Source organism: Bos grunniens, chromosome 10, assembly GCF_055505025.1.
Source record: "Bos grunniens cultivar Pamir isolate PY7600 chromosome 10, Bosgru_T2T1.0, whole genome shotgun sequence".
Lineage (NCBI taxonomy): Eukaryota > Metazoa > Chordata > Mammalia > Artiodactyla > Bovidae > Bos > Bos grunniens.
In genome coordinates, this window is record NC_141174.1 from 19,916,540 (window position 1) to 19,933,053 (window position 16,514).

General features: G+C 42.1%; 1 protein-coding gene across 22 annotated transcripts in view; it reads right to left on the reverse strand.

The window, feature by feature from the left end:
* The window catches only part of RGS6 (regulator of G protein signaling 6), a 611,989-nt gene that overhangs the window by 583,985 nt on the left and 11,490 nt on the right, over positions 1–16,514 (reverse strand). For 21 of the 22 annotated variants that reach the window (XR_015134069.1, XM_086319934.1, XM_086319935.1 and 18 more), the window contains one exon: positions 585–688. Coding sequence is in view for 20 of the 22 variants with exons in the window: in XM_086319934.1 (XP_086176060.1) it covers positions 585–668 (84 nt within the window). In the remaining 2 variants the exon portion in view is untranslated. Of the gene's footprint in view, positions 1–584; positions 689–15,818; positions 15,849–16,514 lie in introns of those variants that run through there. The other variant, XM_086319945.1, reaches the window with a different exon arrangement.

Consider the following 16,514-nt stretch of genomic DNA (forward strand, 5'->3'; position numbering starts at 1 on the left):
GTGGAGCCTTTAAAACTGAGTTCAAAGGCCTCTCCTCCACAGCCCATGCCAGATCTCTGAGGTTGGAAGTAATTGGCCACCTCCTCTGAGATTATGGAACACTCTACCTGCACTTCTCTTTCAGAAATAAACACTTAGACTCTATAACAGTGATCTGCATACATCTTACGTCTCCTATCAGCTGTAAAGCACCAAATACAAACACACCTCTGTGTCCTTTTAGCATTTTAGCATTTTTAGCATTCAGAACAGATCTTATGAGTACTATAGGTTTGAAGAACATTTGATTAATTAATGTTACACAAAGGCCTTTACACGAAAGGACAATACATGTCCATCTGCACTTTTAGGTAATCTTTGGTTTAAAGAAAACTAAGCCACATAATGTTTTTCAAATGTTCGATACCAGCCTAGCTTCCTTGAATTTTAAACTTGGGGAATCAGAGGGTCTGAGAAGGAAACTATGTTCAATTATCAGTCAAGGCCATTTAGGCAGAAAACATTTGTCAAGCCGCCCATCAACCATCAACCCCACAGATTACAGACATGCAACAGCACCCCCAGCGTTGAACCAGATGCCTTACTTTGCGGTAGACTATCATATTTGGAGAACTCTCCTCTGGGTCCGCAATCCCCACTGCTCTCTGATCCCCGGATCCCTGAGCCATCCTGGGTGTCTTCACTCACACTGCAAAAATAAATGAATAGATCATTAAGACAGGAAAGAATTACGTAAAGAAAACTTTGCCACGCAAAGAACTAAGTATCTGTTGGCAGGTGGCATGGAAATGAAACATGATGTAATTGCTTTTGGCTCCTCCTTAGTTTAACTGGTATTTTTTTCAAGTCAGGGGTAATTGTTGTCTGATTATCCACATACATGCTTCTCATTCCAAAGCCACATGGTTTGCGTGCTTTGTTTTCAGCTCAGAATCATACATTCTAAGGGTGATCAGATAGCAATCTTAAAAAATCTCCTGGAGATAGATGAAGTCAATCATTTGGATGTTTATTTTGTCTTATCAAATCTCATGATTAATTCTAGGTATTAAAATATGAATATTTTACAAAGAAAATGCAAACCAACACCACTAGGAGATACTACTTACACACACCAGCATGGTTATAATAATTTTTTAACTCAAACAAGCATTGGCAAGGATGTAGGGAAATCAGAACCCTTGTACAGTGTTGATAGGAATGTAAAATGGTTCGGTCACTATGGAAAACATTTTGTTAGTTCCTCAAAAAGTCTAATATAGAATCTACCATATAACCTGGAAATTCCACTCATAAGAGCTAAAAGCAAGCATTCAAACCAATATTTGAACACGTATGTTCAGAACAGCACTATCCACTGAAAAATGGAAACAACTCTACATCCCTCAACTGATGAATGGCTAAACAAAATATGGTCTGTCTCTACAATGGAATATAGTTCAGCCATCCAAAGTAATAAAGTACTGATACAGTCTACAACGTAGATCAGCCTTGAAAACATTATGCTAAGTAAAAGAAATCAGACAAAAAAGGTTACTGAGATGGACTGAATATTTATGTCCCTCTAAAATTTATACGCTGAAATCCTAATCCCAAATCTGGTAGAACTAAGAGGTAGAGAGTGTGATGGGATTTGTGTCCTGATCAAAGAGATCCCAGAGTGTTCCTTTCCACTAAGTGAGGACCCAAGCAGAAGAAAGCCATCCATGAAGAGGGAATTGATTTCTCATCACACATCAAATCTACTTAAGCCTTGATCTTGGACTTCCCAGTCTCTAGAACTGTGAGAAATAAATTTCTGTTGTTCATAGGTCACCGGGTCTATGGTATTCTATTATAGCAGCCTGAAGGGACTAAGACAGTCCCTATTTCATTTACATGAAATATCTAGCATAGGGAAACCACAAAGACAGCAGATTCTTGTTACCAGCAGTTGAGGGGAGGAGGAAATGGATTGGATGTCTAATGGATGTAGGGTCTCTTTGGGGATGATGGAAACATTTTTGAACTAGATAGAGGCAAGGGCTGCAGAACCCTGTGAATGCACTTAATGCCACTGAAATGTACACCTTAAAATTAATTTTAAGTTATGCAAATTTCATCTCAATTAAGAAAAATAAATATTTTTAATTTGACCTTTTTTTTATTTTTAAACAGCCTGAAAAGACAGCAGTAGACAATGAGAGCATATGGAATTTTTTAGTTAAAGAAGCAAATTCAGTTCTTGGTATGATGCACTATTTACTGGGTGACTTCGAACAAGTTAAATACCCTGCTGGTTTCCTTTGCTAACTTTCTTTTAAAGCAAACATACTGAATGCCCACTAGTGCCCAGAAGCATGCCAAGTCACCTTCCCTACATTGCTCTCATCAGTAAAATGTGAATTTCACTGCGTATTCACAGGTAAGGGTCAAATAAATCGAGTGTAAAGTATCGTATCAAGCCATAAAAGTCCTATACAAATGTTATCGCTAATCTAAGACCCTGCCTGGGTTGTTTGCACAAAATTCATAGGCTTTTCATCAAAGAAAACTTTTATAAATACCATACTTGACAGAAAAGGCCATTTCAATTTAAAATATAAACTCAGGAAACATTTATTACAAAAATAAGTTGGTACCAAAGGTCATCCCATAAAAACAAATTTGGGCAGAAGATGGGGAAGAGACAGGAATTTGCAATTTATGTGAAGAATTTAATTGCCCCAAGTATCTCATTTGAATAATGTTGCTTGTTTTCTTCTTCATTTATGAATTAGTCTGCATTTTAACAGTTAGATTACAAGCAGAGATAAAGAACATCATTCTATTATCTCTACCCACTATAATGTCAGTATTTCTATGAATATTGTACTACATGGAAACACTCATTATTATTCTAATCAGTCGCTCTTACAGTTAAATGAACAACACGCAGTTTCATGTTTAAACAACTACTTACTTACTCTTTTATCTGAACACAGAACATGACTGAGCATTAAAAACAAAAACTAAATCTATTTATGTATCTCATTTACCTATGTAACAGACCCATCGTGGGTTTCTATCGCTTTACTTCAAAATGAACACTTTCACTATGATGAGCATATTATCTCCCTCCCTCTCTCTCTGCCCCAAAAAACTGTGCAATAATAGCAAGATTGGAAATGACCTGAAAACAAAGGTGTCAGCCCTCCTTCCGCCTTTCCCTGGCCACTCCTTACCCCCAACAGCAACAGCCCTATGTATTAAAACCGGCTGGTGAACCAGGCTCTGGACTTCAGACTGCTCAGTGAATGCAAATAGCCTCTAGTTTGGAACTTTAGTGAGTCTAATATGTAGTAGAAAAGCTTCTATTTTTGGATTCCCTATCAACTCATTTTAAAATTCAGACAAGTCATTTAACTTTCCTATGTCTAGAAAGAATCATTTCTAAAATAGTGATGCAAGCACTTTCTAGTCTATATGTCAACAGATGTTAGACAGTACAAGATGTGAAAGGTGTAGGTAAGGATGTTCTAATTAAATCGCTGACTATAGAGCTGGAGTTCCTAAAATTAAAGAACTAGGTTCTCATTTATTACAGTATAGCATAAAATTTACTTTTAAATAAAATGAAGTAAGAGTCTTTTAAATTTAGTGGTGGAGAAAAACAAAACCTTCTTTATGTTACTTAAATACACTCGTATATAAACACAGCAATTTGTAACATTCGTGAATGTTTTTCTGAAAAAAAACCCAACTACATGCAATAGAAAGAAAACATGTCAATAATAATATTTTTCTACACTCATTTTCAGCTAATAAAAGAGAAAAAGGGCAAATGAGTTACCACCATGCACTTCACGATCTCCAAAGAGAGACATGCTAGCTTAGTGGTGACGAGCTGGCCTCTGTCACTGGACAGATCTAAGTCTGAATCCAGGCTCCACACCTAGCTGAGTGATTGGGGTGAGTTATTTTACCTCTCTGTGCCTTTGTTTTCTTATCTGTCACAAACCACAGCCCCACCATAGTTGAAAGCCCTCTAAACCGAGAAGCCTGGATGCCTCACCTGATCTGCAACTACCTAGCTGCTGGAACCAGGTCAAACTAAAAAGCCTCTTGATGAAGGTGAAAGCGGAGAGTGAAAAAGTTGGCTTAAAGCTCAACATTCAGAAAACGAAGATCATGGCATCCGGCCCCATCACTTCATGGGAAATAGATGGGGAAACAGTGGAAACAGTGTCAGGCTTTATTTTTCTGGGCTCCAAAATCACTGCAGATGGTGACTGCAGCCATGAAATTAAAAGACACTTACTCCTTGGAAGGAAAGTTATGACCAACCTAGATAGCATATTCAAAAGCAGAGACATTACTTTGCCAACAAAGGTTCGTCTAGTCAAGGCTATGGTTTTTCCTGTGGTCATGTATGGATGTGAGAGTTGGACTGTGAAGAAGGCTGAGCGCCGAAGAATTGATGCCTTTGAACTGTGGTGTTGGAGAAGACTCTTGAGAGTCCCTTGGACTGCAAGGAGATCCAACCAGTCCATTCTGAAGGAGATCAGCCCTGGGATTTCTTTGGAAGGAATGATGCTAAAGCTGAAAGTCCAGTACTTTGGCCACCTCATGCGAAGAGTTGACTCATTGGAAAAGACTCTGATGCTGGGAGGGATTGAGGGCAAGAGGAGAAAGGGACGACAGAGGATGAGATGGCCGGATGGCATCACTGAGTCGATAGACATGAGTAGGAGTGAACTCCGGGAGTTGGTGATGGACAGGGAGGCCTGGCGTGCTGCGATTCATGGGGTCGCAAAGAGTCGGACATGACTGAGCGACTGATCTGATCTGATCTGAACCGGACATCAGCTACACGTCCTTAGGATTCCAGTTCCGCCTTAGAAACTCAGAACTTCAACTTTCTAACTTTTCTTCAGAGACTCACAGAATGTCCCATGCTGCCTCTCTTCCATCAGCACTACCTATGTATTAGCTCGTCGCCTCTAATCATGGCCATATTCATGCTGAACTCAAAAAATCACCCAACTGATAGGCTAGCGTGCCCTCTCCCAGACTTAGCTCCCCTCCCCACGAAGCAATTCCTGTAATACCAGCACCCGCCACTAGGTGCCGTAGGACTCAACATTTAATCTTGGCGCAAACACTGAGCATCCATCCAATGGCACAAAATTTCATGCTTCGTTCTGGAGATATAAAGATAAATCAGACACAAATGGTCCCTCTTTAAAATGTTCAGAGTCCAGGAGGGGTGACATGTCCAGAAATGTAGGAAATTGTAATGTGTGGGTGCTCAGTTACGACCGCACAGACCAGGAAGAGGTGACAACTACAATCAGAAGGATGAACAGGAGGAGTCGGGGAGGCAGAAGAGGTCCTTCCAGCCTGGGTCACAACACAGGTATGGACATCTGAAGCCACAGAACTGGCAGACACTCGAAAGGAAAAAAAAAAAACATAACGGTGATGTGATGTCAAGGAGATTAAGTGGGAGTCAGTCAAATGTGGAGACTGAAATCACAGGGATTTGCAACTATCTGAATTCATATGACTTTGCTCACTTGTCTATCAAGGATCACCACTGCTAGAAAGGCAGTTCTGCCTGAGCAGAGTCTTTGTCAGTGGGGTTGACCCCTCTAATTCCTGACATCTAGAAGGTACTTAAATATTTTTAAATGAATGACAGCACTGGTAAGATTTCACTAAGATGCAGTATATCCCATCAAGAACACTCATCTGGTTAACAAGCCATTAAAACTGCTCAGCAAAGAAGGTTCTTTATCCACAAAGACCCATGGATGGAATCACACATGAAGACTTTCCCCAAGGTTTATTGATATGCTGCTGCTGCTAAGTCACTTCAGTCGTGTCCGACTCTGTGTGACCCCATAGACGGCAGCCCACCAGGCTCCCCCGTCCCTGGGATTCTCCAGGTAAGAACACTGGAGTGGGTTGCCATTTCCTTCTCCAATGCATGAAAGTGAAAAGTGAAAGTGAAGTCGCTCAGTCGTGTCTGACTCTTAGCAACCCCATGGACTGCAGCCTACCAGGCTCCTCCATCCATGGGATTTTCCAGGCAAGAGTACTGGAGTGGGGTGCCATTGCCTTCTCCTTATTGATATGGGCCCGCCCTAACTCAGGAATACACTTTTGGAATCCATGCGCAATTTAGATCAGAGGGAATATGTGGGAGGGTAGAAAGTATATGAGGAGAGACCCTGTGAATAATAAAACAACTGAACATCTGTGACTCAAACTCTAATTAGTAAATCTTCTGAAAGTCAGGACTGCAATTCATTCCAAACATACAATGCATTTGTAGCTTCAGTTACAACCAGTGCCAGCTGTTTTCCATTGTACGCTGGCCTCTCTAGAGCAAGCGTGGCCTAGGGGTCAGCAGACACTGATGCTGAGCAGGGCAGGTAGGAAGGACCTCGATGATGTGGGAAAGGGAGGAGCTGTAAAGTCATACCAGGAATTGCGTCTCAGCTCTGGCCACATCAAGGCTGTTGTGTGTGTGGCCTTTGGCAATTGATTCCTTCACCCTACACTTTCGGGTCTTTGCCTGGAAGCAGAGAATCCTGTACTTTGCAGGGGTTGCTATTGAAGAAGGAATAAAACAAGCCACACAAATTTCCTTGGCAAAGAATGAATTGTAGCAACTGACCAGCAGTCTTGTTTTTGACCAGTGCTTGGCCAAGTGAAACTGCCCGACTAATGACACCAGAATCGCTGGAGAAAGCCTTCCCCCACAGCAGGTCCTCGGAGTATCTGAGATGGAGCCACCAGCAGTCTCCCAAGCTTCTCCGGTGATCCTGATGCTCAACTAAACAGCAGACCACTACAGTTATACTGCTGCTGCTGCTGCTGCTAAGTTGCTTCAGTCGTGTCCCACTCTGTGCGACCCCATAGACGGCAGCCCACCAGGCTCCCCTGTCCCTGGGATTCTCCAGGCAAGAACACTGGAGTGGGTTGCCATTTCCTTCTCCAATGCATGAAAGTGAAAAGTGAAAGTCAAGTCGCTCAGTCGTGTCCGTCTCTGTGCGACCCCATAGACGGCAGCCCACCAGGCTCCCCCGTTCCTGGGATTCTCCAGGCAAGAGCACTGGAGTGGGCTGCCATTTATACTGCACCACCACTAAAACCAGCATCACAAGCAGCAAGAAGCCTGAAATACGGTGCCCACCACCCCTAAACGCCCAGCCCTCAGAGCCCTATTCAGGGAAAGACCTTGTAGAAGAGGTCATCAAACCCTGCTTGTGATATAGTCTAAATATTTATGCTGCCAAATAAGAACTCCTGTTGATGTTATTTCCTCTCCCCCATATTATATCCAATTCATATTGTTTGCCTCGGCCCATTAAAATCCAATGGATTTCTTTTCTGACATCAGCAATGTTGAGCACTTTAGAGAAAAAAAAAAATTACAAGATGTGTGCTAGCTCGGTAGTACAATCTTGTTTATACAGCTCTAATCTGACTGAGTGGGCAGGAACCTCAAGGGGGAAGAAGGAAGAGCAACAGCTCTTAAGAACAAACAACGCTTTCTGTTACTGCAGAGTCTGCCAACTTGATGTCTCCTATATACTCAGAGTTCAGCTACTCCATGACGGCTTGAGTGTCTGTTTCAAGTAATGCACCAAAGATCTGAAAACAAGGGGCTATAGGCTATAGTTCAACCCTTAGGGGTCAATCTTGCTGGCATGCCAGGTACCCAGGATTTTACTAGGCTGTAGTCACTTGGGACTTCATTTTAAGGAAGTCATTTTAGGGCTTCAGTTAGAACTTAAGGATTCCCAAGAGCTGATTCAAGGACCTGAACAAGATAAGCAGCCTCAGAATCACCAGGTTGGGAGGGGGAGGGGGCGGGGGGAGAGCGGTGATAAAGATACATGTTCCTGGTTCCCATGCTCCAGAAATTCTAATCCTGTAGGCCTAGGACAGTCCCTTTGTTGTTGTTCAGTCGCTAAATTGTGTCCAACTCTTTCTGACCCCACGGACTGCAGCACACCAGGCTTCCCTGTCCTTCACCATCTCCCAGAGTTTACTGAGTTGGTGATGCTATCTAACCATTTCATCTCTGCTGCGCGCTTCTCCTCTTGCCCTCGATCGTTCCCAGCATCAGGGTCTTTTCCAATGAGTCAGCTGTTTGCATCAGGTGGCCAACACATTGGAGCTTCAGCTTCAGCCTTCCAATGAATATTCAGCGTTGATTTCCTTTAGGATTGACTGCTTTGAGCTTTTTGCAGTCCAAGGGACTCTCTATAGAGTCTTCTCCAGCACTACAACTCAAAGGATGTCCCTGGAGACTTATAAATGAAAACGTCCCTCCGGTGATTTGGAGGCACAGTCAGATTTGGGAACTAGTGACTTAGATCCCATGGAGTCTGCCTTCTCTTCACCTGATCACTCCCATCCTGCCCCATGCTGCTGACTCGCTGGGCAGCCATGCTAAGGTAGGGCTTCTTTAACTTCCCTTGAATTCTGCCAGAAACTCACTGTGATGGATAAAGCTAGGATCCTGGAGTCAAAGAACTGGCTCTCAGTCCTGGCCACACTACTTAAGAGCCGTGCAACCATGAACAACGTATTTCTATGCTTATTTGGCCTCGTTGAGCCTTGGTTTCCTCTTCCATCAGATCAGATCAGATCAGTCGCTCAGTCGTGTCCAACTCTTTGCGACCCCATGAATCACAGCACGCCAGGCTTCCCTGTCCATCACCAACTCCCGGAGTTCACTGAGACCCACGTCCATCGAGTCAGCGATGCCATCCAGCCATCTCATCCTCTGTCATCCCCTTCTCCTCTTGCCCCCAGTCCCTCCCAGCATCAGAGTCTTCCAATGAGTCAACTCTTCGAGTGAGGTGGCCAAAGTACTGGAGTTTCAGCTTTAGCATCATTCCTTCCAAAGAAATCGCAGGGCTAATCTCACCTGTACCAGTGGGTCTCCACTTTGCCTGCTCATTAGAATCACTTAGGCAATGACTCACGGCAACTCTAACACGTGGATGTTATCACTCCCACACTACAGATGAGAACACTGACGCTCAAGAACATAGGCCACTTGCCCAAAGGTAAACAGCCTGTCAGTCAAGAATCTAGAATTTAAATCCCACAGACTTCAAGGCCCACAAACTTTCTCCAACAAGTCAGCTTGGTCTCCAGTGAAATCACTGATACAAAGTATTGAAAACAAAAATTTTTAAATACACAAAATTTCAGTATATACTTAAATATACAGTATTTAGCACACATAGACTAATTACAGCATGCTCAGTAGCAGGTACTTCTGGTACATGATACAACTGGTACATAGCAGGTTCCCAACTAATTAGTGGCTCTTTCTTAATGACATCAGTGAAGCGGATGTCCCCTTATCAACCCTACCTGAAGGCATATACATAAATACAATCCTAAATTGCTCAGCTGCCTGACAGCCTAAACAAACTAATCAACCAAAGCTGCTTATAAAGAAAAATATTTTTGCATTCCTTATATTAAATACAAGTCCTAAAAAGCTGGGAGGGAGAAGTGGAAAGTTCTTCACAGAGCAGGTTGCGCTTGGCCATGTGACATGCCTCTGGTTCTGTTACTACAATCTGTGCTTGGAGTTGAGGGCATCCTCTCTTACCAGGGGCTGTGAACTCCACACAGCTCTGGACAGTGCAGACCCTGCCAATTCTTAGCTGACTCCTCTTGCCTTTTGAACTTTTCTTCTGTTAACAGTATACCCGCTATGTCCTTCCACCTCCTCTCTGAACTCGAACCTTCTGTGACCCTCATGGCAATCTGGCTCCCCTCAAAACATCCCCTGCCCTGCACGTAGTGGTCCTCACCCTACCTATCTCAAGACCAGGAAGGAAGGCAAGCATCCTCCTTGTTCTCCACTCTTGCTTCAGTGATTTCCCTCCTGTCGCTCTACCCAAACTTCTCTTGCAACACTCAGACCATCAGCCATGCCATTGTTAAGGCGTGAGGCCACCCATCCTCTCCTGTTAAGCCTTTGCATTTCCTGAAGATTCCAGCTTGCAGGTCTCAGAGGTTTTCTCCATCCCTTGGTCAACTCAGCGACTTTAATGTTAAGAGCCAGAGCTGGTTTGTCTGCCCTTCTCTTCCCTCATCTGAACTCTTTCCCTTCCTCCTCCTCAGTGACCATCTCACATGGCCACATGCTGAATCTTGCCATCCCTGGTGACTGTAACATTTCAAGTCCCAGTACAAACCAAGAGGGCACCCTCTTCCCACTGCCCCTCTTTTCAGATCACCTACTCTACATTCCCAGCAAACATTCCTCATCCTTAGACATTCCATCCATTTCAACCACACCTTTGGCACCATCCTTACTGCTCCTCACTCTGCCTTCACGTTCTTCTCTCCCTGGCTCCAATATTTCACTCACTCGTCATCACTCTCTTGCAAATGGCCTCCACTTCCTCACGTCCCCCTTTCTGTGCCATATTTGCTGACAAAACTCCAACACTGGTGGAACCCAACTCTCCGCCACACAATATCTGAATATCCAAGCTCACATCGGGCAGGTGAACACTGTAAGGTGGGGAGGAAATCACACCACCAGGCTGACAAGCTGCAGTTTACATTCATGACCACAAAATTTCAATGAGAAGAAAGGAAAGAAGGAAGGGAGGGAGGAAGGAAAAACAAAAAGGAAAAGAAAGCAAGTCAATTCTGCTCACCAAACCTAAAAGGTTTTCCTGCCAAACTTGCCTTCTGAATTGGCTATCTTACAACTTCTCCTTGTTCAAGCTTCATTCATGGTCTCAGTTGATGGGCTCAGTTAGAAATCCACTGAAGAAATGGAAGCCAGCAGAAGGCAAGGCACTGTGCCAACAAAGGTCCATATAGTCAAAGCTATGGTTTCTCCAGTAGTCATGTACAGATGTGAGTTGAACCTTAAAGAAGGCTGAGAGCCGAAGAATTGATGCTTTCAGACTGTGGTGCCAGAGAAGACTCTTGAGAGTCTCTTGGACAACAAGGAGATCAAACCTGTCAGTCCTAAAGGAGATCAATGCTGAATATTCATTGGATGGACTGATACTGAAGCTGAAGTTCCAATACTCTGGCCACCTGATGGGACGAGCTGATTCACTGGAAAAAGACCTTGATGCTGGGAAAGATTGAAGGCAGGAGGAGAAGGGGATGACAGAGGATAAGATGGTTGGATGACATCACTGACTCAACAGACATGATGAGTTTGAGCAAACTCTAGGAGACAGTGAAGGACAGAGAAGCCTGGTGTTCTGCAGTCCATGGAGTCGCAAAAAGTCGGACATGACTTAGCGACTGAACAACAACAAGAAGGCAAGTCCCTCATCTTGAGACAGCCTCACCTAAGCCACCAAGTTCTTGGTCTTCTTTCCACTGCAATAGAAACGTTGCTGCATTTACTAAAGGGAAGTTGCTCTGCTTTTGCTCTTCACTGGAAGGTGATAGATAGCACATTGCTTCTCAACTACACCCTCTCACCACACTGACAGGCTCCAATATGATAACAGCAGATGACACCTCAAAGACCTCCAAGACACTTACTCTCTGAAGTGTAAGACAACAACATCGTTGCTGTTATTCAGTTGCTAAGTTGTGTCCAACGCTTTGCGACCCCATGAATTGCAGCAAGCTAGGCTTCCCTGTCCTTCACTATCTCCTGGAGTTTGTTCAAACTCATGTCCATTGAGTCATAGGGAAATGTTAAGTCAAGAGAAATCAAAAACAAGAAGACCGGGGGAATTTGAAGCTTCTAGCAGCTACAACTACAACAAACATTAAGCATAGCCCAACTCCTGGCCAAGTTAAATAAAACTTCACAGGGAAGGCCTGGTTACCTCAGTGTCTATTACCTGATTCATCATATTCGGCTTTCAAGAAAAAAAAAATCATGATCCATGCTGAAGTAAGGAAAACACGCAATCTAGAGAGACAAGCAGTTGTGAAAACCAGATATGACACAGAAGTTGATATTATCAGACAAGAAATTTAAAATCACTATGATCAAATATGCTAAAGGTTCTAACAGAAAAATAGATGATAATGAAAGCAGAGAGGTAGAAATGCTTCCAAAAAAACCCTTAAAAAGGAAATGCTAAAAGTCAAAAACACTGCAACAAGTGAAGAATGCCTCCAATGGGCTCACGAGTGGACTCTATATGGCCAGGGAAAGATTCAGTGAGCTTGAGGTCAACAGAAACTTCCAAAAGTGGGGGAAAAAACAGGGGGGGAGCGGGAAGAGAAAATTTTAATGGAAGAGAATACACAAAAACTATGGTACACATCAAAAGGTATAAGTATAACTGCAGTACCAGGAGGAAAAAAAAGAGAAAGAAGACATATTTAAAGGGATATTGACAGAATTTTCCAAAGTTAATGATTGACACAAAACGCAGATCCAGAAAGATAAGAGACCAATCAGCACACATTAAAACAGAACAGTACCCCGAGACATACCATATTCACACTGCAGAAGATGAAAGACAAAGGAAAAATCTTGAGAGAAACAAGAATAAAAACCTTAGCTATGGAAAAACAAGGATAAGAATTACATGGGGCCTCTCACCAGAAATCTCACAAACATGAGTGCAACTGAATACTAAAAATATTGGGAGAGAAAAAAACACCAACTTGGAAGTCTACATCTAGTGAAATGATCCTTCAGAAGGGAAGGAAAAATAAACTTTCTCAAACAATAAATACCGAGAGAGTTCATCACTAGCTGACTTGCTGGCAAGAAATGCTAAAAGCTCTTCAGGCAGAGGAAAATGTTATTGGTCAGAAACTTGGATCTACCAAATTAAAGAGCAAGCATCAGGGAAGAAATAAAGGGAAATAAAATCTTGTATTTTATTATTCTTAATTGACCTAGAAGAAGAGAGTAAGACTTTCTAGATTGTGTTTTTTCATTGCCTCTTAGCATGGCTTGTGATTTTTTGTTGAAAGCCAAACACAATGCATCAGGTAACAGGAACTGAGGTAACCAGGGCTTCCACATGAGGTTTTTATTTAGTTTGGCCAGAAAAATAAAAAAAAAAAACTTTTTTAAAGATTAGCCTATCAGTGCCTAACACAGAGCTCGGGAGTAGCCCCCTCCCCAGACAATCAACTAGTTCAAGGGTCAGCCAACAAGGGCCCCTGGGACAAACCTAGCCTTCTGCCTGTTTTCATATGGTCTGTGAGCTAAGAATGGTTTTCACCTTTTCAGATGGTAGAAAAAAGTTAAAAGAAGAATACTTTGTGACACATGAAAACTGCATAAAATCAATATTCTGTGCCATAAACAAAGTTTTACCAACACCCACCTGTTTACTTATTGCCTTGGCTCCTTTCATACTGTAAGGGCGGGGCTGAGAAGTTGTAGCAGCATTGAAGTGGCCCACAGAGCCCAAAGTATTTACTCTTTGATCCTTCACATAACTTTTTTTCTGTTCCCTGAACAAGCCTGATCACTTCATTTTTCAGAGGCTGGAAGCAAGGCCTGGGAGACAGAATTACACTCGAATGTCACTTTCCTGGTCAGTTAACAGAGCCAGTGTGAAAATGCAAGTCTTCAGATCCAAGTGCCCAAGAGGACTTACATTTTGTAAGTACAGATTTTAAGATCGTAGTGTCTAATACTACTGACTAATACTACTGACTCTAGGGACTGCATAAGTAACATTTTATTATTGTCTTATTTCACATGAAAGATAGTGTGACGACCAGAGGAGAAACAGGGGTTACAGAGAAGCTTTGACAGCTTCTATGCACAAGAAGGGGATGACTGAGAGATGAAGGGGATGACATGTTCCTAGGGGACCAAGAAGAAAAGCACTCCAATTGGCTTCTTTTTTTAGAGGATGTCAGTTTCACTCCTTGGGATTTGGGTCTTTTCTTTCTTCTTTTTTTAATTTTTAGAACAGGTAAAAGTCAGTATCTTTATACTCTAAAACTAGGCAGTTAAATATGGGGTCCAGGACTTCGCTGATAGTCCAGTGGCTAAGAGTCTGCCTGCCATTGCAGGGAACATGGGTTCAGTCCCTGGTCTGGGAAGAGTCCCTCTGCTACAGAGCAACTAAGCCCAGGCGCCACAACTACAGAAGCTCTAGCCCATAGAGCCCGTCGTCTACAACTAGAGAAGCCACCGCAGTGAGACGCGTGTGGACCACAGCTAGAGAAAGCCCAAGCATAGCAACAAGACCTAGCACAGGCAAAAGCAAATACATTAAATAAATTTCTTTTTTTTTTTGAAAAATAAGGGATCCATCTCTTTCATGACTCTGCAGTGCATACACGTGGAGTGTACAGACATTTCCCCTTCTGGAGACAGCAAGACTTGACAAAAGAAAGATCTATTCATAAGGCTCATCAGGCAGGAGAAATATAGGTCAAAGAAATAAGAAGATAGATTCCTAAGGGTACGATTTTATTCATATTATGTAGATGGAAGACAAAAATAGTACAATCAGAATGTACCATATCCTACACTAGAGGTCTGTCTTATAGCAGAACATACACACACCCCCCAGAACAACTAGAAAAGTTGGATAAAATTTTGAAAAGAGAGCTCCCAATGCAATGAGGTCATATGGAGAAGAGGGAAGTTTAGAAGGGAGTGGACATTTCTGCAACATTGCTGTAATGTACCTTGTCAAGTCCAACATCCATTCATGAAAATACTCTGAGCAAAATGTAAATGTGAGGAAATTTGCTTAATTTGATAAGGGATATATTAAAAACACATATAGGGACTCTTCAAAAATTTTCCCACCGAGATTAGGAATGAGACAAGGATGCCCACTATGACCACTCCTATTCACCACTATATTAGAGGTCTCAGCCAATGCAACAGACAAGAAAAAGACATAAAAGGCACAAAGACAGCAATTCTGTTTGTTTAGTCACTCAGTCATATCCAACTCTTTTGCAACCCAATGGACTGTGGTCCACCAGGCTCCTCTGTCCATGGGAATTCCCAAGCAAGAATACTCGAGTGGGTTGCCATTGCCTTCTCCAGGGGATCTTCCCCACCCAGGAACTGAACCTGCATCTCCTGCACTGCAGGCAGATTCTTTACCACTAAGCCATCTGGGAAGCCAACAATGACTGCAAAACAAAGAGTAAAAACTTTTTGCATGTAATTTAATTACGTTTATGGAAAAGTCATAATAATCTACCGATCAGACTTACTAGGATTTACAAGTGAATTTAACAAAATCACTGGATATAAGGTCGATATATAAAAATCAACTGTGTTTCTATATACCCACAACAAATCATCAGAAAAGGATGTTTTTAAAAGATACCATTTAAAACAAACCAGAATTTGTTTTAAAAACCCAAATTGATAAAAACAGATAATCCAACTGAAAAATAGGCAATAAACTTGAAGAGGGACTATAAAAGATTAAATAAAAGTGACCAAAAAAAAAAAATACTAACAAGGCACATCATTAGTCACCAAGGCAAACTGAGACCACAATGAGACACAACTACCCACCCACCATAATGGCTACAATTTAAAAGTCTGACAGTTCCAAGTGTGGACAAGCATTTGGAGAAATCGAAACACTCCTAAACTGATGATGGAGGCATAAACTGGTACAACCACTTAGAAAATCTCTTTGTAAGGCCCTCCTAAATTTGAATACATGTCCCAGAAATCCAGTCTTAGGAGTGTAACAAACAAAAACCCATTCATACGTGTGCCAAAAAACACACACAAAAAATTACAGAAGCATTATTCACAGTAACCCTAAACTGGAAATGTCCCAAATACACATCAACAGATGAATAAACTGTGAAATGTAACTGAGTGGGTTGCGATACAGCAGCAAAAATAAACTATTGCTACATACCACATCGTGGATGAATCTCTCAAACAGTATTGTGCCTAAGAAGAAACAAAAAGAGTATATACATATAATTCCATATATATTTCACATATTTCAAATATGAGAAAGATATGGTGTTAGAAATCAGGTTAGTGGTCACCACTGGGGAAAGAGAACATGTAGTACCACTGGGAGGGTGCAAGAGGTAGTTTTGGGGGCAATGGTAATATTCTCTCTCTTAACCTGGGAGTGACAATATAGATGTATTTACTCTTTGAAAATTCACTGAGAAATGAGTTGTGTACTTTTCGAGGAAGAACGCAAATATTCTTGGAAAAGGATATAGCATCTCTGATTCTCAAGGTAGCACTCACATCATCTAAAGCAATGCAAAAAGTGATGACATTGCAGAGATATGGTTGCAGGGATGCTGGAGGAGCTAGAGGTTGTATCTGCCACGACTATATACATACTCAATTACTCTGTGTGTAGGCATAGACCAGGAGCAACAATCACAGAACTAGAGAAGTGATACAGAAGTGAAGCAAGATTAGAAACACACTACTTAAGGAATGCTTCACATTACCCAAAGACTTTATTTTGGATAACGAAAGTCTTCCAACTCTTACAAAATATCTCAGAACTTCCAAAGAGTGGTTGAAATACTCTGCACTTGTTCTTAATAACTTTCTGAAAGTGAAAGTCGCTCAGTCGTGTCCT